This window comes from Microtus oregoni, unplaced genomic scaffold (genome assembly GCF_018167655.1).
Source record: "Microtus oregoni isolate MIOR12 unplaced genomic scaffold, Mior012 000009F_ref0000495, whole genome shotgun sequence".
NCBI lineage: Eukaryota > Metazoa > Chordata > Mammalia > Rodentia > Cricetidae > Microtus > Microtus oregoni.
Window position 1 is genome coordinate 8,921,885 of NW_024543068.1, and position 16,408 is coordinate 8,938,292.

The 16,408-nt window shown below is 39.5% G+C and overlaps 1 protein-coding gene across 28 annotated transcripts in view; it reads right to left on the reverse strand.

Annotated features, from left to right (window-relative positions):
* Positions 1-16,408, reverse strand: part of Nrxn3 (neurexin 3) — a 1,564,636-nt gene that overhangs the window by 784,563 nt on the left and 763,665 nt on the right. For 14 of the 28 annotated variants that reach the window (XR_005974847.1, XM_041658540.1, XM_041658542.1 and 11 more), the window contains 2 exons: positions 14,937-14,963; positions 1,841-1,960 (listed from right to left, as the gene is read on the reverse strand). Coding sequence is in view for 27 of the 28 variants with exons in the window: in XM_041658540.1 (XP_041514474.1) it covers positions 1,841-1,960; positions 14,937-14,963 (147 nt within the window). In the remaining variant the exon portion in view is untranslated. The remainder of the gene's footprint in view (positions 1-1,840; positions 1,961-14,936; positions 14,964-16,408) is intronic. The other 14 variants (XM_041658568.1, XM_041658546.1, XM_041658552.1 and 11 more) reach the window with 1 other exon arrangement.

Consider the following 16,408-nt stretch of genomic DNA (forward strand, 5'->3'; position numbering starts at 1 on the left):
CAACTAGAAGAACCATATTCAATATAAAAAACAGTGGTTTACAAAATAAAGCAGTGAGCCTGGTTCTAGGTAGAGTAAACTGACTCTAATGTCAACTCCAAAAGAGAAAGTCCTACAGATAATTAGAATGACAATCTTTCCTGAAGGAGCACCTATTGTAATACTTTCATTCAACTTTATATTTTAATATATTTATTTGAGTTTTATTAAAAGCTTATAGCCAAACTTCACAGTCCTATCCAAAGCACTTGGCTCCTATGTACTTATCTCATTTAGCAATTCAGATGCTATATACCTCATGTACATATCACACCTAATAACAGAAGCCTTTGTACATTCTCCCCAAGAAGATGAGTCAAATAGAATCTGTAAGTGATTTGCTTTCATAAGTCTTCTATGAATGAAACTCCAAGAGATTTGTTGATACACTAACATCTAAAATGCATTTTTCCAAGTATTCACGCTTTGAAGCTAGTGTCATAAAAAGAGATGGCTTTCTACCAATTCTGGTCCAAGTACATCATTAGATACCAACAATTTCTCCAAGTGTGAGAAACAGTCTCCTCTGGGATAAAGCAGAAGCGAATCATAGAAACCTAGAAAGGGTTTTGGTTACTCTTGACCAGAAAACACTTGGCCCATGTGAAAAAAGAAAAATAAAGCATTGGCAGAAAAATCCATACATACCTTTTGAAAGTTGTGCACACCAACGATCATCAGAGGAACTTACCGTTTTGCTTTTTCTGTGTGCAAAGTCTCTTCCTTGACATTTTGTCCTACTTGCTGTTGGATGAACGTGCAATGGGAATAAGCTTGTGAGGCATTATACCACCAGTGAGAGAAAACAAATGGGTCCTACTGAGCCTTCCACGGACAAATTGGAAGGAAAAGAAAAATACGATAGCACAATTCTCCCGGGTACCTCAGAATGGCCCATAACTGCCTGTTTCAGAGTAGAATGGCTCTTCCAAATCATAAATATGGAAACCGGATTCTCAGTAACACTGGAGGACTCAGCAAAGGAGATTGATGCCAAGCCCTTCCGCAGCCATCCTAGAACATAATGTTTTCCTCTAGATTGCCAGCTTCTCATTTGTTTCCCTTTAACAAACCAAAGACTCCAGAATACCTGTGGATCGCAAGGCTTCTGAGAAACTGGAAGTGGAAACTTCAAGAGATACCAATGCTTATGGTAAAAGTTGATAAATAAGGAATCAAGAAACACTAAGCAGCCACAATGGATTTTATACGTGTATATATAGTTATTATAATGGGCTCCCTTGTGTGGACTCTTCAATATAGCTTCACTCTTCAACCTATTAATCTCCTGTACTTGTTTTATAAAACCAAACATTCCAGTGAATTTAGATCATGTTGTTCAAGTCTACCATGAAGACTGTGCTCAAAAAAATCAGATACTCAAAAGGGTCATCTAAGGCAAGTCCTTTCAACAAATCTCAAGAATTTGATTATCTTGAAAATGGTCATGGCTAGGAAAATACCATGAGAAGGAGGTGAAGCCACAAGTTAAGATGCCCATGACACTAAAACATATTCAGCAGAAGCACTGGGTCACCTCCATGTAACCTGTCCATTCTTAGAACCAAGTCAATTAATGTACCAGTAACACCACTGATGGATGAAATAGTAATCATAGGATCTAGCCCAACATGAACTAAATACACTGTGTGTGAGTGTGTGTGTGTGTGTGTGTGTGTGTGTGTGTGTGTTCTATACTTACAAATTAGGAGCATTTATATAAAGGACAGTTATACGTGCAATCTTTTTCTATAGTGCCCGTTAAGATTTCTTTGAGCCAGTAGGAAAAGTGTGAACTCACGGTCATTGCACTGGTTTCCCGAATATGATGTCATCGAGCAGTCACAGGTGAAGCCTTCCCATTGCTGCATGCAAACTCCTTGGTTGGCACATGAATCCTCCTGACACGTTGTACTGGGTCCTGGTAGTGTACAAAAATGGGTGTGGGTCGGGAGAAATAGAAGAAACATTAAAAATCAGTCAGCTAAGACATCACCTAAATCTATCACCATCATGCCCCAAACATTCAAAAACACAACCATCAAAAATATCAACCCAAGTACATGCAACAGGATTCAGTATATACAAAGTATGACAAAAATACATACTGGCCACAAACTATCAACAATTACACAGAAAAGGGAGAGGGCTGAACACATGTTCTCCTTTAGGTAGACTTTGCATGAAAGTTTAATGTTCTATCATTCAACTAGAAAGATATATCATTTGGGGCAGGGATTTGTTATTGAACAATGATAAGGTATAAAAAATGTATTCTCATAATTCTATTGAAATAAAACACATTTTTTATTCTGAAATCAGAAGACCTTAAGTCTATTTTGTGATGCTAGAATGGTGATAAGTAGAAAGGAGGAGGAGGGAAAATGAACTCAAATGTGCTGTATTCTATAGGTGCTAAGTAATTCACATAAATCATGTTTTTAAGTCCCCCCAACATCTCAAATAGCTAATTATGACAAACTCCATTCCATAGATTTAAAGTGCTAAACCAATTTACCTAAGGTCCCATATATCCTCAAGAATGTTAATGCTACAGGGCGGTGGTGGTGCACGTGAGAGGCAGAGGCAGGAGGATTTCTGTGAGTTTGAGGCCAGCTTGGTCTACAAGAGCTAGTTCCATGACACCTAGGCCTGTTACACAGAGAAATCTTGTCTTGAAAACAGAGAGAAAGAGAGAGAGAGAGAGAGAGAGAGAGAGAGAGAGAGAGGAAGAAGAAGAAGGAGGAAGAGGAGGAGGAGGAGGAGAGAAGAGAAGAGAAGAGAAGAGAAGAGAAGAGAAGAGAAGAGAAGAGAAGAGAAGAAAAAAAGAATATTAATGCTTCTTTAGAAAGATTAACATGGAGAGTGCTTCCTGACTTTATCAGAACTTCCCAGAGTCACCTGGGATTTGGGAAAAACACAAATTCTTGGGGTCTACCCTGAACCTGCTGAACTGGAAAGTTCGAGGGAGACAGACATCTATCTTCCCAACCTTCAGAAATTTCAGTGCAGGTTTCAGTTTGAGAACCACTGCACTACACCATACTGGTACTTAAGATTCAACACACAGGATAGGGTATGTCCTCTCCTGGGGCATTTCTACAGCAGAACATATGAGAGAATTATTTTGTTGTAAAGAGAAAGTATTAAACACTGGGATCATTTATCTCTTATTATTTCTATTTTTATGTGTCTTTACCTAATTATATGTAAATATAATGGTACAGGTAAATAATTTCTAAGAGAATATCTACTCCCAAGGCGTTCTATGAATTTTTACATTTTCCTTATAGGAAGAGAAAAATAAAACAAGTTCTACAATTTCATTCATACAGACAACTATTAAAATGACTTTTTGGAAGGTTAGCCTGGCATCAATCTTCAACCATTCTCTTTTTAGTCCCAACTTATACTTTAACCTTGGGGTAAATATCAATAGAAATAGGTGAGCTAAGAAGAAACAGTGCAATATGCAGGCTAACTCCAGATTCCCCATGACCCACAGCAAAGGGTACTGGACCTTTGGCTCAACAAATGCCACCATCAGGAACAAAGGCACAAAAGCACTTGTCAGGGTGAAGAAGACGGGTCTATTGCAATGACTACCTCTGATTGAATTTCACAAACTAAACTTCACAGAGGTACAGAATGCTAAATGGAAGTCTGCAGGATTTTAAGGATGTGTGCTCAACAGAGATAAAGGACTAGAGAGGGTCCACCTTTTAGGTGGCAAGACATTTTGTATTTATTCATGAAGGGTGGAAGCAGTGCAGGCCATCACTCTTGAGACAAAGCTATTAGGAGATGACATAAGAAAGTTCAAGACAATTACTAACATCGGGGGACCAGCCCCACTGCTGGGTTTTTGCAGCTTCTCTTTGCCATGTGGTTCCGCCATGCGGAGATGAAAGGAGGAACATGGTCATGTTCTCAGTGGGTCTTACACTTGAACATTGTGTCCTGCGAGTTTCATTAACAATGGCAAATCAGGACAGCTTCTTTCAAAGGATAAAAGCGTCTGGGAAGTCCACAGGGCTCCCTAGCCAAACAGCTCTCACCAGACAATGGACTAGTAATTCAACTTTGCTCAAGAATCAGAAACACATGGAAGACTTTCCCTTGAAAGACGAAAACTTTGAGCAAACACAGTAATTCTTTGCATGGTTACTGAATCTACAGAAAAGCCATTCTCCTCCCCTCTAACTGCCATATTTTAAACATTTTTAAGGACCAGCATGCATGCCTCCTCGAGATTCTCTGTTAACTCCAAGCAGGATTCTTGTTATTCTTAGTGGTCACAGCAATTATCTGCATCATTAATTTTTGCATGTGATAATGTCCAATTTAGCATTCTATTGTGCAGTATAACATCTTCCTTTAATTTTTCATGTTTTTGTTTTATCTATTTGCTATCAAAAGATTGATTGTTGCATGCCTTTTAGAAGTCATGTATTATGCTTTGGGTGGGTCCTTTTGGCACTCGGACTATATGCACTTAGAGGAAGTTGTTTCAATATGACAAGCTGATATGAACCGTTCGACCTTTAATTTTCCTTTGTCTCATACTTTTAAACCATGAGTGAGAAGTTGAGTCATTTGTCTACAAAGAGAGCAGATGTAAATCTTTAACATCCGCTAAAGGTTGGTCAGGAATCAAACAGAGAAGGAAGTACAGGTCATTTCCAAATTCTTTTAAGCTGTGCCTCATACCATAAGGGTAAACACATGCAGACAGCACTCAACAACTGACTGCATTATCATCTTCCAGCTGAATGCTTAATGACTGCATATCAGTCTGAAACCAAACGTGGACCTCTTTCCAAGGTTGTGACCAGAAGGCTCCTGCCTCCCATCCCTGTGTCATTTCCTACCAACTGTCCCCAGCTCACTGTGCACCAGCATCGTTCCCTTCTCTCTGACAATGTGCTGCTCAGAGTGTTGTTACCATGCCCATGACAGGGGCATCATTCGAAGGCTGTGAGCCAAGCACAATTCCAAGCCCCATGTAGCCCTACCACCTGGGAGTTCGATAAGAAATCTGAGTTGTAACAGGCCCTTTAGGTGCTTCTGACACCTTGCTCACATTTCAGGTCCTCTGCTCCAGACTTGAAGCCCATCTATGTCCTCAAGTTCCTTCATCCCTGCTGGAACCACAGTGTGAGCAACACCTCATGCAGCTTTCCAAACTGCTGACTTGTCTTTATTCAAGTTTCAATTCAAAGACAGCACGTTCAAAGCACCCTGACTGAGGACGCCCCCACCAGCATCATGCTCTCCATCAAGTCTTCTTGTTTGTTTGACTTAACAACTACATGATCTATAATTAATTCTGTGTGTTGATTCTTTTTCTGTTAATGGATAGATAGGACTTGCAGGCTTATGATTCACAGTGTGTTACTTTGTTATATATTTACAACTTAGAATGATCAATTAATTGAGGATACCTAGTAGGTTTATTACCTCACATGTGAATCACTTCCTGTATAGTTAGAAAAAGACTTAAAAGTTGCTCCATTTGCAACTTTCGTAGAATGCATTGCATTGTCATTTAGTGCACTAAGCAATCTATGCAATAGACCACCCAGGTTTAGTTCTCTTGGCTCACTGAAACTTTGTACCCTTAGATCAATTTCTCTATCCTCTCCATCCACCTCTTCTCCCAGTTTCTGTGCCTATCATTCTGCTCTCTACGCACAAAAGTTCAATTATTTAAATTCCATACAGATGAGATCGTATACATGTCTCTCTCTGCCTCACTCAGTTGACTTTGCATAAGCACTTGCATCACCATTGCGTGAATTCAGTCTCTCTTTTGTTCCCCCGTGTGTGCACACGGGCGCATGCCCGTGTGGGAGTACCTGTGCACACGCGTGCGTGAATATATGGAGGTCTGGGATCAGGCTCAGGTACCTTCTTTGGATGTCTTCCTTTTTGTTTGTCACCGGCCTGGAACTCATCATTCAGAGTAGGCTTGCTGATCTCCAGTGACAGATAGCAGGTGCTTACTACTATCTATGTTGTTTTGTTTTGAAGCAGTTTTTATTATTTCTTTGAAGTTTGCATACACTGTATTTTAGCCATATTCACTCCCCACCCTATTCTTCCAGCTGCCTCCTCCAACCTTTTAACATGGGCTCTAGGGCTTGAACTCGGGCCGTTTATGTCCCTAGATGTTAGTACAGTATCTCACCTTCTAAAAGCCAAATATGTAATATGAGGCATACCTCTTTATCCATTTAACTGATGACCACACCTAGGTCAATTCTACTTTTTAGCTATTATAGACAATTTTTCAGTGAATATCAGAATAGAAGCATTTCTTTAACATATTGATTTGGAATTCCTTTGGGTATGTGCCCAGCAGTAGCATTCTTATATCATATGCTAATTCTATTTTCAGTTTTCTGAAGAACTTCTATACTGTTGTCAGTAATTATTGTACTCACTTACATTCCCACCAACAACACATAAGAGCTCCCTCTTCTCTGCTCTCCTCCAGCTTATCATAGTCATTTTAGCAGTTATTATTCCGTGAGTTATTAACTCATTGTGGTTTAATTTCTGTTCCCTCAATGATCTGAAGTGAACACTTTCTTATACTTGATACACATTGGTATTTAAGTCTTTTGTCCATTGTTTATTAGATCATTTGTTTGCCAATTACTTAATTGATTGGGTTCCTTACACATTTGAGATATTTACCTATCAACAAATATTCAGTTTACAAATGTTACCTCATAATCCATAGATTGCATACATACTCTATTAATTGTTCCATTACTGTGTGAAAGTTTTTAGTTTCATGCAATACCATTTCTTTGTTTTGTTTTTCTTTTGTTCTTAGTATTTTGAGCATCATACACGAAACCAGACAAATTTTACACAGCATTTTCTTTTGTTTTCTTCTAGTAGTTCTCTAGTTTGGGTCTGAGGCTTATTAAGTGTTTATAACACTTTGGGTTGATTTTTATATATAGTGAAAGATACGGTAAGTTTATTTTGTGGGTATCAAAAATGATCAATGTTACTGAAAAGATACTTCTCTTTTGTAATATGTTCATGCTACTTATGTCAAAATTCAACTACATAAAGTTGTAGGTTTATGTCTCAGCTGTCTGTCCTGTTTAACTAGTCAATGTACCTGTTATATAGTTCCCCATGTTGTGCTGACCTCTAGCTATAAAATTACTATAGCTGCTACATCATTGCTGTAATTTTCATAATGTTATGCATCATAATGCAAGTATTTTTGTTTGTTTGTTAGACGGGTCCTGACCCACAGGTTGAGAACCACTGCTATAGCATAAGAATTCATGAATTGCCGGGCTGTTGTGGTGTATGTCTTTAATGCCAGCACTCGCGAGGCAGAGACAGGCAGATCTCTGAGATTGTGAGGCCAGTCTGGAAAAAAAATACTCATGAATCATTCATGAGTGACTGAAAGAATAAAGGATCCAAAGGAGGTAAGGTAGGAAGGTGAGAAGTAAAAGGAGAAAGGAGAGAGGTAAAAGAGAGAGGGTGTTTAGGAGAGAAAAGAGAAAGGATGAGAGGGGAAGAAGGAAAGGAAGATGGAAGAGGAAGGAAAGGAAGAAAGGAGGAAAAGAAGGAGGAAAAGAAAGGTTAGAGGGAAAAGAGTGGGAAAAGAAAAAGGGGAAAAGCAGGGAGAGAAAGATGGAAGACAGGAAGGAATGAGGGAGATGGAGAAGGATAAAGTACATAAGGTAGAGATGGAGAGGGAAGAACTCGTTTCAATAGTGTTTAAAGTGAGTTTTCCTGAAAAATAATTTTCTCCTAACATTTGTCAATAGCAGCTTATGTGAGAAAACCTTGGCTTAAAGTCTAGCATTAAAATAAATAGTAGTATATGACAGATCATGTTTTTCCTTCTAACAAAACTTAGGTACAATCAAATTCACCAAATATTGAGATAAGATTCTTGTGTCACCATGCCCAGGCATTAATAATTGTTTCAAATAAAAATTGTGTTAAATATAGAAAAAAATTCTAAGTGATATTAGTAACTATAATATCTTGTGAATATCTTATGAGTATATTCTATGGCCATATATTCAATGGACATATATGTTTTGGCCATTATATCTTCTATATAAATTATAACTATAGGAAAGAAAAGAAATGAAAGACATGTGCCATATAGGTGAAGTTGTTGGGGTACGGGAGTTTTTTTTCCACTGCCTATCCTTTAATACGAGCTAACCTTGACTAAATCAGAATGAAAACATTACAATGACTATGAACTGCATAGCTCGTCATTACTTTGGTGTCGAACTTCTAGCTCTATCTTTTATTTCCCTAGGAAATACAATGTTGTATGTTTCCATAATTCTTTTATTAGATGGTAATCTGAAGGCTGATCCTTCTTGGTCTGGAATTATTCTTCACCCCAAGAACTGTCTCACACTCTCATCTGAGGACCAACCCTCCTCAAATCTACTTCTATAGCACAGGGCAACTCTGCTTCATGCTCTAGAAAATGAAGTTAACAGAGCATCTTTTATATTTTCAGACCCTTGAAATAATAAAGGACAAGATCCTGGTAAAAATGTGTGCTGTCCCGTTCCCAATGCCTAAGCAGAACTTCACCAAACATATGTCTGAAAGTTCCAACTTAAAGTTGATTAATACCACTAAGACAGCACCAACTTCTACGTTGAAAGTAGAACTGGGGCCATGTCAATGTTCGTCAAGGTTCCAAAGTCTCTGTTACCAAATATGTCCTTTGTTCATGGCTTTTCAACTGGCAGTTGAGAAGCTCATACAGTCAGGATGATGAGTGGCAAGACATTGGTGCCAATTTCAGTCATACCTCAATGCTCTCTAGTCAGTCTATCCCCTCCACGATACAGAGTATACGATGCTGTGACATGGGCATGAGAAGTGTTTGACATTACTAAGATGCTCCCATGCAGCTCTTTTCCCCAGCAGCCTTTGATCTGTGGTCTGTGTTTAACCAGCAACATCCAAGATAAATTGATTTGCTTCATGTATTGACTTTAGTGGTATGATGTTCCCAGCATTGTCCGCTACGAGGTACGGCACACTCTGTCTTCTCACTTGGCTTGCAGAACTGCTGAGAATCTCTGTTATGGAACAGGCTGCAGAACGCAGTCATCAATGGCTCATGAACCAAAGTCTAAATTTATATGGTAAGACAGGAGTGACATCCGTGGCAATAACGAGACAGGAGTTCACCCTGTTCCAGTTAGAGAAGGTGTAATCAGGGAGACAAAATAGCTGGTATGATAGTCCTTCTTGGTCAGTCACTCTAGTCTGAGGGTGCCTGGACCACAGATGCCAAATAATGGCATCTCTCCATTTTTTAAAAATGTCTAAGACAGCAAAGACCTCAAGAATCAATGTGATTTTTAAAAGGTCAAGCAAAGCCCTCATTCTCAGATTTAATTTTTTCCCTTCAGCACTGACTTATTGATGTGTCAGGGCAAAAGAGGGAAAGTAAAAATGTGTGTGTGTGTGTGTGTGTGTGTGTGTGTGTGAGAGAGAGAGAGAGAGAGAGAGAGAGAGAGAGAGAGAGAGAGGGAGAGAGAGAGAGAGAGAGAGAGGAGAGAGAGAGGAGAGAGAGAGGAGAGGGTGGGTTTCAAAGGACAGGTCTAGCAAAATAAAAGTAACTTAAGATAGATACTTAATAAATGTGCTGCCTAGTTTTATGTCAACTTGATACAAACTAGAGTCATCTGAGAGGAGGAAACCTTGATTGAGAAAAATTTCTCTAAGGCATTGCCTTAATTAGTGATTGGCATGGGAGCATCCAGCCCATTGTGGGTGGTGCCACCCTTGGGCTGGTGGCCCTGGGTGCCATGAAAAAGCAGACTGAGCAAGCTATAAGCAGTAGCCAGTATACAACACTCCTCCGTGGCCTGTGCATCAGCTTCTGTATCCAAGTTCCTGTTCTATTTGAATTCCTCTCATGACTGCCTTCAATGATGAATGAAGGGAAAAAAAGCAAGCAAAATAAACCCTTTCCTTCCCAAGTGGCTTTTGGTCATGGTTTTTTCATCACAGCAATTAGAAACCTTATCTAATATAATGACCATTGGGTAAATAGCATCAGAAATAATCAAAACAATATTATATGAAAACTCTCTACCATATAGTCATTGAGATACTTTCTGGCCATCTAGTTACTGAGTCTACCAGGAATGGACAAATAAAAGTTAAAACATAGTAGGAGAAGAAATATAACTTTAAAATCCAGTTTTAGCAATTACTAGTAATATAAATGTGGCCTATGTAAACTTAGTTTCTACATCTTTATGTCATAGATATGATTTATTCTACCTCATGTGGCAAGGATTAAGGGAAATAATCTATAAAAAGCTTTAAATGGCAATAACAGTGTAGATCAGGTGAAGGCAGGGATATCATTTGAAAGTCTGTAGCATTCCCGGCACCAAGTCATGACATCATCTTAACACATGACATCATCCGTTCTCCTGTTTGGTAAAACTGGGCTTTTTCTTCCTGCTTAAGAAGGGAACAAAGCTGGTGAGAGGTGTGGAACTACAGCATATGTAGGTAGGGGGTCATTTTAACACAATCCCCTGTGCCTGAGGGGCAAAAACAAGAGCCACTATGAGACACTCTGCTTAATTCCTGTCCCTCTTCATTATTTCCCATGAGGAGAACTATTTCTAAAAACTTGATTTCCTTTAGTCAAGGGCTACATTGCATTACATAAAATACAATGGAGAATGTGATTCATCCCTTAGCTTTGAAGAAAATGAGGCAAGTAACCAACTGTATTCCATGTGAGAAAATTGGAAAATTAAGATGTCCCCTGCAAACTAAAAGTAAATGTCAATTTTTTCTAAAAATGACTTAACAGAGGACCAGTGAGGGATAAAGGCACTAATGGACAAGGATGATGACACTAGGTTTCTTCCCCAAGACCCACGTGAGGATAGGAGGAAACTGGCTGTCAAATGCTGCCTCTGAACTCCAGGTACATGTACCCAGCTACACCCACCCACCCACCTGAGCAAATAAAAAAACATGCAATATGGTGTCAAAAGTTAAATTAAAAAGTGAAAATGCCTTAAATAGAATGTCAAATTTTTAAGGCATTCAAACCCCAAAATATTGACCTTCTACAAGTTAGCCACCATATAAGGTTTCTTGTCACTGATGTGATTAATCCTGAATGCCTCCCTTTCCTGCCTACTATCTTCACACAAGCTAACATTTCTAGAAAAGAAAACATTGAATTCTAAAAACAAGAGCCATTAAGGAAAGCCACAGAGAGCAGAGGGGGAGAAGTGAGCATGTTGAACTGGCCGGCTGACTGATGCGCTGTGCTTTATTCCGCACAGTCTACGTCACCTGCCTTTTTCCCAACAGAGGAAACTTGCTTCTTTCAGGACTTTTCAGGTCCTTTCTTACCTAAGATTTTAGGGAGACTCTTAATGAGTCTCCTGTGATATTCTCCTGTGATATTCCCCTTGAAAACCAAAAGAAATGATATATATGCTTCCATATGTTCCATAAGAATAATCGTGCTATCCAAGACACATTGACATCAAGACAAAACCTCTGATCCCAATGGCATCTTCATGGCTCTACGGAGGCCCCACAGCCTTCCTGCATGCTCTTTAGAGTCTGGTGTGAATCAGGGAGAGTCAGTGAGGTCCTTCTTCGCAATCTTTAGTCAAAATGTGTCTCTGCTATTAACTAGAAAGACAGCACAGCAGGGAGAAAATGCAGCAAATGGGAGAAAGCCTTCCCCCTCATTCTACAGACTCAGCGGATCTTCTGGGAGGAAAACGTTTCTTTGGCTAGTAAAGCAGCAGGGCCCAGGAACTTGTCTCTTCCCTCTGGAATATTTCACTTCTCATTTTGCTCTCTGCCTTCAATTCCTATCCTTTTCATCCATTTCTCCTCTGTTAAGAGGGGCAGGGAAACATTTATATAGCACAAACTGGACCCAAATGTCAGTTTCCCTCTTCATTTTAGGACAAACCCTATCACTAGCCAGCCACCCTAGCTCCACTCCCTGCCCCGGAACCATCTTCGCATGCACTTTTCAGTTCAGTTGAACTGTCTGCAGTTCCCTGTGCCAGGCCAGCCTCAAATGAGCTTCCTCTAAATCTACCTGAAAAATACCTGCTATTGAGGCACAGCTAAGCCTCTGCCTGAGACACTATCCCGAAACACTCACCTTGACCATTCTCAACCACACAGGCTAGTCAGTTTCCTTCATGCTCACATGACACAATGTATAACGCCAGGATAACAGTTTTCATTCTGCAATGTAATTATTGGCTGATCGCCTGGCTTCTCTGATACGGAGGCAGCAGAACCCACACTCCGTCCTAGATGCGTGATACGTAGGAAGAGCTAGAACTCTTCCTGTTAAATCGAGCGGCACAATAATGTTGAACGTTTTAAAATATTAAATAAATAAAACACAATCCAGCAACGCACTAATCAAACTAAGAAGACTCAAACTATTGATTGTTAATCCAGACTACAAATGCCACTTCTCATAGCTCATTCTTAAATCTTCTTCAGAGGTCCTCTGTCTCTGCATCGCACACTGCCTCATTTCTGTGTTATGTTTTTACTGCCCTTTGCACTAAGTGGTAATTAGTAACCTCTATGCCCACAATTTATCGCTGAATATGTGAACCTATGAGACACATCCACTAACAGCAAGAAAATTAAAACTGGAAGTGAGTGTGTCCTCCAGTTATGATGCCATAAAACATGAAAAGAATAAGATAATCCAAAATAATTATAAAGGCAGTTCTTCAGACAAGCAAGAGACTTGGATTACAAAACAGCAAGTTTGTGGCACCCTAGGTGTAATTCAAAACTCAGTTACTGACCGTGTTTTTATAAAGGGGAATGCTAAGATATTTTGATGTGTTTTCTCCCCCAATATGTACATATTTGGTTGATAACTTATAATACCCAGAGGGATCAACCCCTCCTTTATGTAAGTGTCGAAAACCATTTTACCCCCTTGGCACACTTTTTGTGTTGGAAGGTGAAATATTCTCCGATAGGTGCATGTGTTTGAACCCTTGGCCCTGAGTTAGTGGCCGTTTTGGAAAGCTGAAGAATCTTTAGGAAGTGGATTATGACTGGAATAAATGGGTTCTTGAGAGCAAGTTTAAGTTTCTTAACTTGTCCCCAAGTCCTGTCCGTTCTCTGCTTCCTGATTGGAGATGAGAGACCAGCCCCCCTAAAGCCCTGCCAATGCACCTCCCCATCCCGATGAAGCCTACTACTCCTTAAACTATGAACAGAATTAAACTCCCCTTCCGGAAGTGGCTTTCATCCGGAATTTCATCAATAATGAGAAAAGTTAACTAATCCAGGTGGGTACCGAAAGATGATCTGCCACACATGGAGCCCCTAAAGAAAGACACTGAGCTAGTGTCTAGAAACTCAAAATCCATGAAGTTGGTTTACTGGAGAACAGTAAAACTGAGGAAAATGTAGAGCTTTTTCACTTAAGCTATTAAATCTGGTCCAAAGGAGCTTTAGCCACTTCAGACTCTCTCACGCTGTATGCTAAATCTTCCTCCTTCTGCTCCTCTGCTTGGAGAATAAAATGTCATGGTCTCTGTTTTTAATAATTGAGCATAATGCCTAAAACAACATTACCCAAAAGGGCCATCTGCTTTAAAACGGAGTGGTATTGCAAAGCATGTTGAAGTTCAAAGTATATGTTCTTTTCTTCTCACTAATTATAATATACACACTAATATTCACTAATTGTAATATATACCAGAATATATTTCCATTTACTAAGAAGAGATGAAGAGGAAAGAACTGCATCTAATCAAAAGGCATTATTAGTTATGTCCCTCACGAGGTAGAAACTGGTGTGCCTACCCACTTGGTATATAACAAGGACGTCACAGCAAAGAAAATGATCCCAGAGATAAAACATCACTTTTTAAAACTACCTTTGCCTTCGCTACTTCTAACAATTTGGCCTGATTGCAGATTCTGCAGCGGCCATGGGAGACTTTGTGCCCTGCTTGCCTTAAGACATCTAAAATGCTCTGTTCCTCCCTTGCTATTCTGAGTCAAAGCAGCCTGACCCAACAGGAATGACAAGTCATTACTGACTTTGCAAGGTGTCTCTTTGAATGACAGAAGCAGCAGCTTCTGCCTGCAGATATTCACTGGCATCTCCCAGGCAGCCTTTTCTTTTGGCTTTCTGGAGGGTATTCAGGATAAAAGCAACAGATCCCCTTCTCCCCCAAGAGAGCTTTTTCTGCTTAGATCACACAATAAAAAACTAAAGTGCTCAACCAAAATCCCCAATAGGAAATATAAATCTCCACAGTGTTTTAAAGACATGATTATCCCCCACATGACTAAAATACTTCTTTAAAATGAGTTGAGAAAAAAAAAATGATATGGCCATTCATAAGGCCCAGGCACTTAAATGTCCCACTCTAGAAAATGACCTTCCTGACATAGAGAGTAATAAATTAAGAACTCTAGTGGCCTTTTCTTCCTTTTCAAAGTTCTTCTATCCATGATGAATAAATGAAAATGAACCAGGCCCTCCATGACAAATATTGAGAGAAGCACTAACGATTTCCAGGATGAATCCTGTTGAGAAATAGTTGTAGTATAGAATGCTTCAAATCTTTTCAGTCACACACAGAATGGAGTAATGTTCTTATCACCCACGTCATTTCCTTTGTACAGTTATTTTCCATTTTCCATATGTACTTATTGGTTTTCTGTCACCCTTTTGGAAGAACACTGGCTTCAGCCCCCTCCCCAACAATGGCTGCTCTGTAAGAGGTGTGACAGCTAGAAGCCCTCTAATGTAACAATACCAAGGGTCACACAGGGCATCTTTCACTCCAAAGTGGTACAAGAGCCTTCTCTACCTTGCAGGTCAGCTTTGGTCAACGCAACTTTGTTAGCAAAAGAACAGAAAAAGCGAAAACAATAACCAGAGGTTAGTTAGAGTCGAGTTAACAAGATAACATTACAGAAACAAAAAAATGCAATCTGCATAGCCAACATCACTCAGACAGACACTGGAAATGTTCTACAAGGTCACCAGAGACAGCACAGACAAGGGGATGCACAGACCAGAGCAGAGCAGGCCTCCTCCAGCCAAGTCAGCAGAGCTGGGGCAGGGAAACAGTGAACTTGACAAAGCACAAGCGATGGGCAAGGAGAGTCTTCCCACACACACACAGCCAACCCCAAGACATCCAGCCAAGAGAGAGAGGCAGTGTGTGGACAGACTGAAAGACACGTGTGCACATTCAAAGCCCACAAAAATACTTTGGAACCTTTAGGAGTTGAGCACAGGCAACTCTTGATTACCCCAATCCCTTACTCTCTTGAAGATGCCACCAAAGAATATGGCACCAGAGTTACGCATTTCTATCCAGGTGACCCACTAGGAACACCAGAGTACTTAAGTTGTTAAAATTTGTAGGAATATAACCAAATGTTTGTGGGCAAAAAAGGCACCAAATGCAAGTCCTTTTTTATTGATTCATGCTAGTTCCAGAAGGAAGCACGTGGTGTTTTCTCCCAGATGTTTACCTTCTACAACTGTGGAACAGCACATCTGCTCAACATACCTTAGCCTCTACAGCTAAGCTGATCGCAACATGGGAAGAGGGATTTGTTGCAAGCCAAGTGAAGTGTTAATTTAGACATTACAAAAAAAAAAAAAAAATCCTCGCCTCCAATGAGGAGTCAAAAGTCAGAGCTAGAATTTGGCTAGAAGTCAGACTTAATTTCTAATTCAGTGATATTATAGATTAAAAAAATCAAATAAAACCAAAGCCTATTTTAAGATCATTTAAAAAAAATAAAACCCAAAAATACCTAAAAATGAAAATAAAAATATCAAATTCCTAAATTTTAAAATAAAATCTCTTTTCATTTCTTATATAAATTCTTTGTAGAAAATAATGCATTTATTCCTTAGGGATCTTAAAAGATTTTAAAATAGCAATGCCACTGACTTTGGCAAGAACATATGTTATACTTTAGTCTCCTTTAACTTACATATATAAAAACAACATTTTCACCATCTTAAGTAGATCCAGGTCAAGGCTTTTGGTAATGACATCCTGTCCCCAATTAGTTCCCTAGTCTCTATGAAAAAAATGACACCAAGCTACATGCTTTCTTTCCCATGTGTCCCCTGTACCTTATCCCCTAAGATAGTCTCAGGAGTCATTTGCTGTGTGCGAGAGTCATGACAATGGAATCTTTTGTAGTCTTTCCAAGGTTTCAGGCCGTTCATTTTTCTTTGCTGCTATCTTTCACAGTGTTGTTTCCAAAAAAAAAAAAAAAAAAACCTAAAAAGGCTCCCAGGATCTTCTCTGAGGCC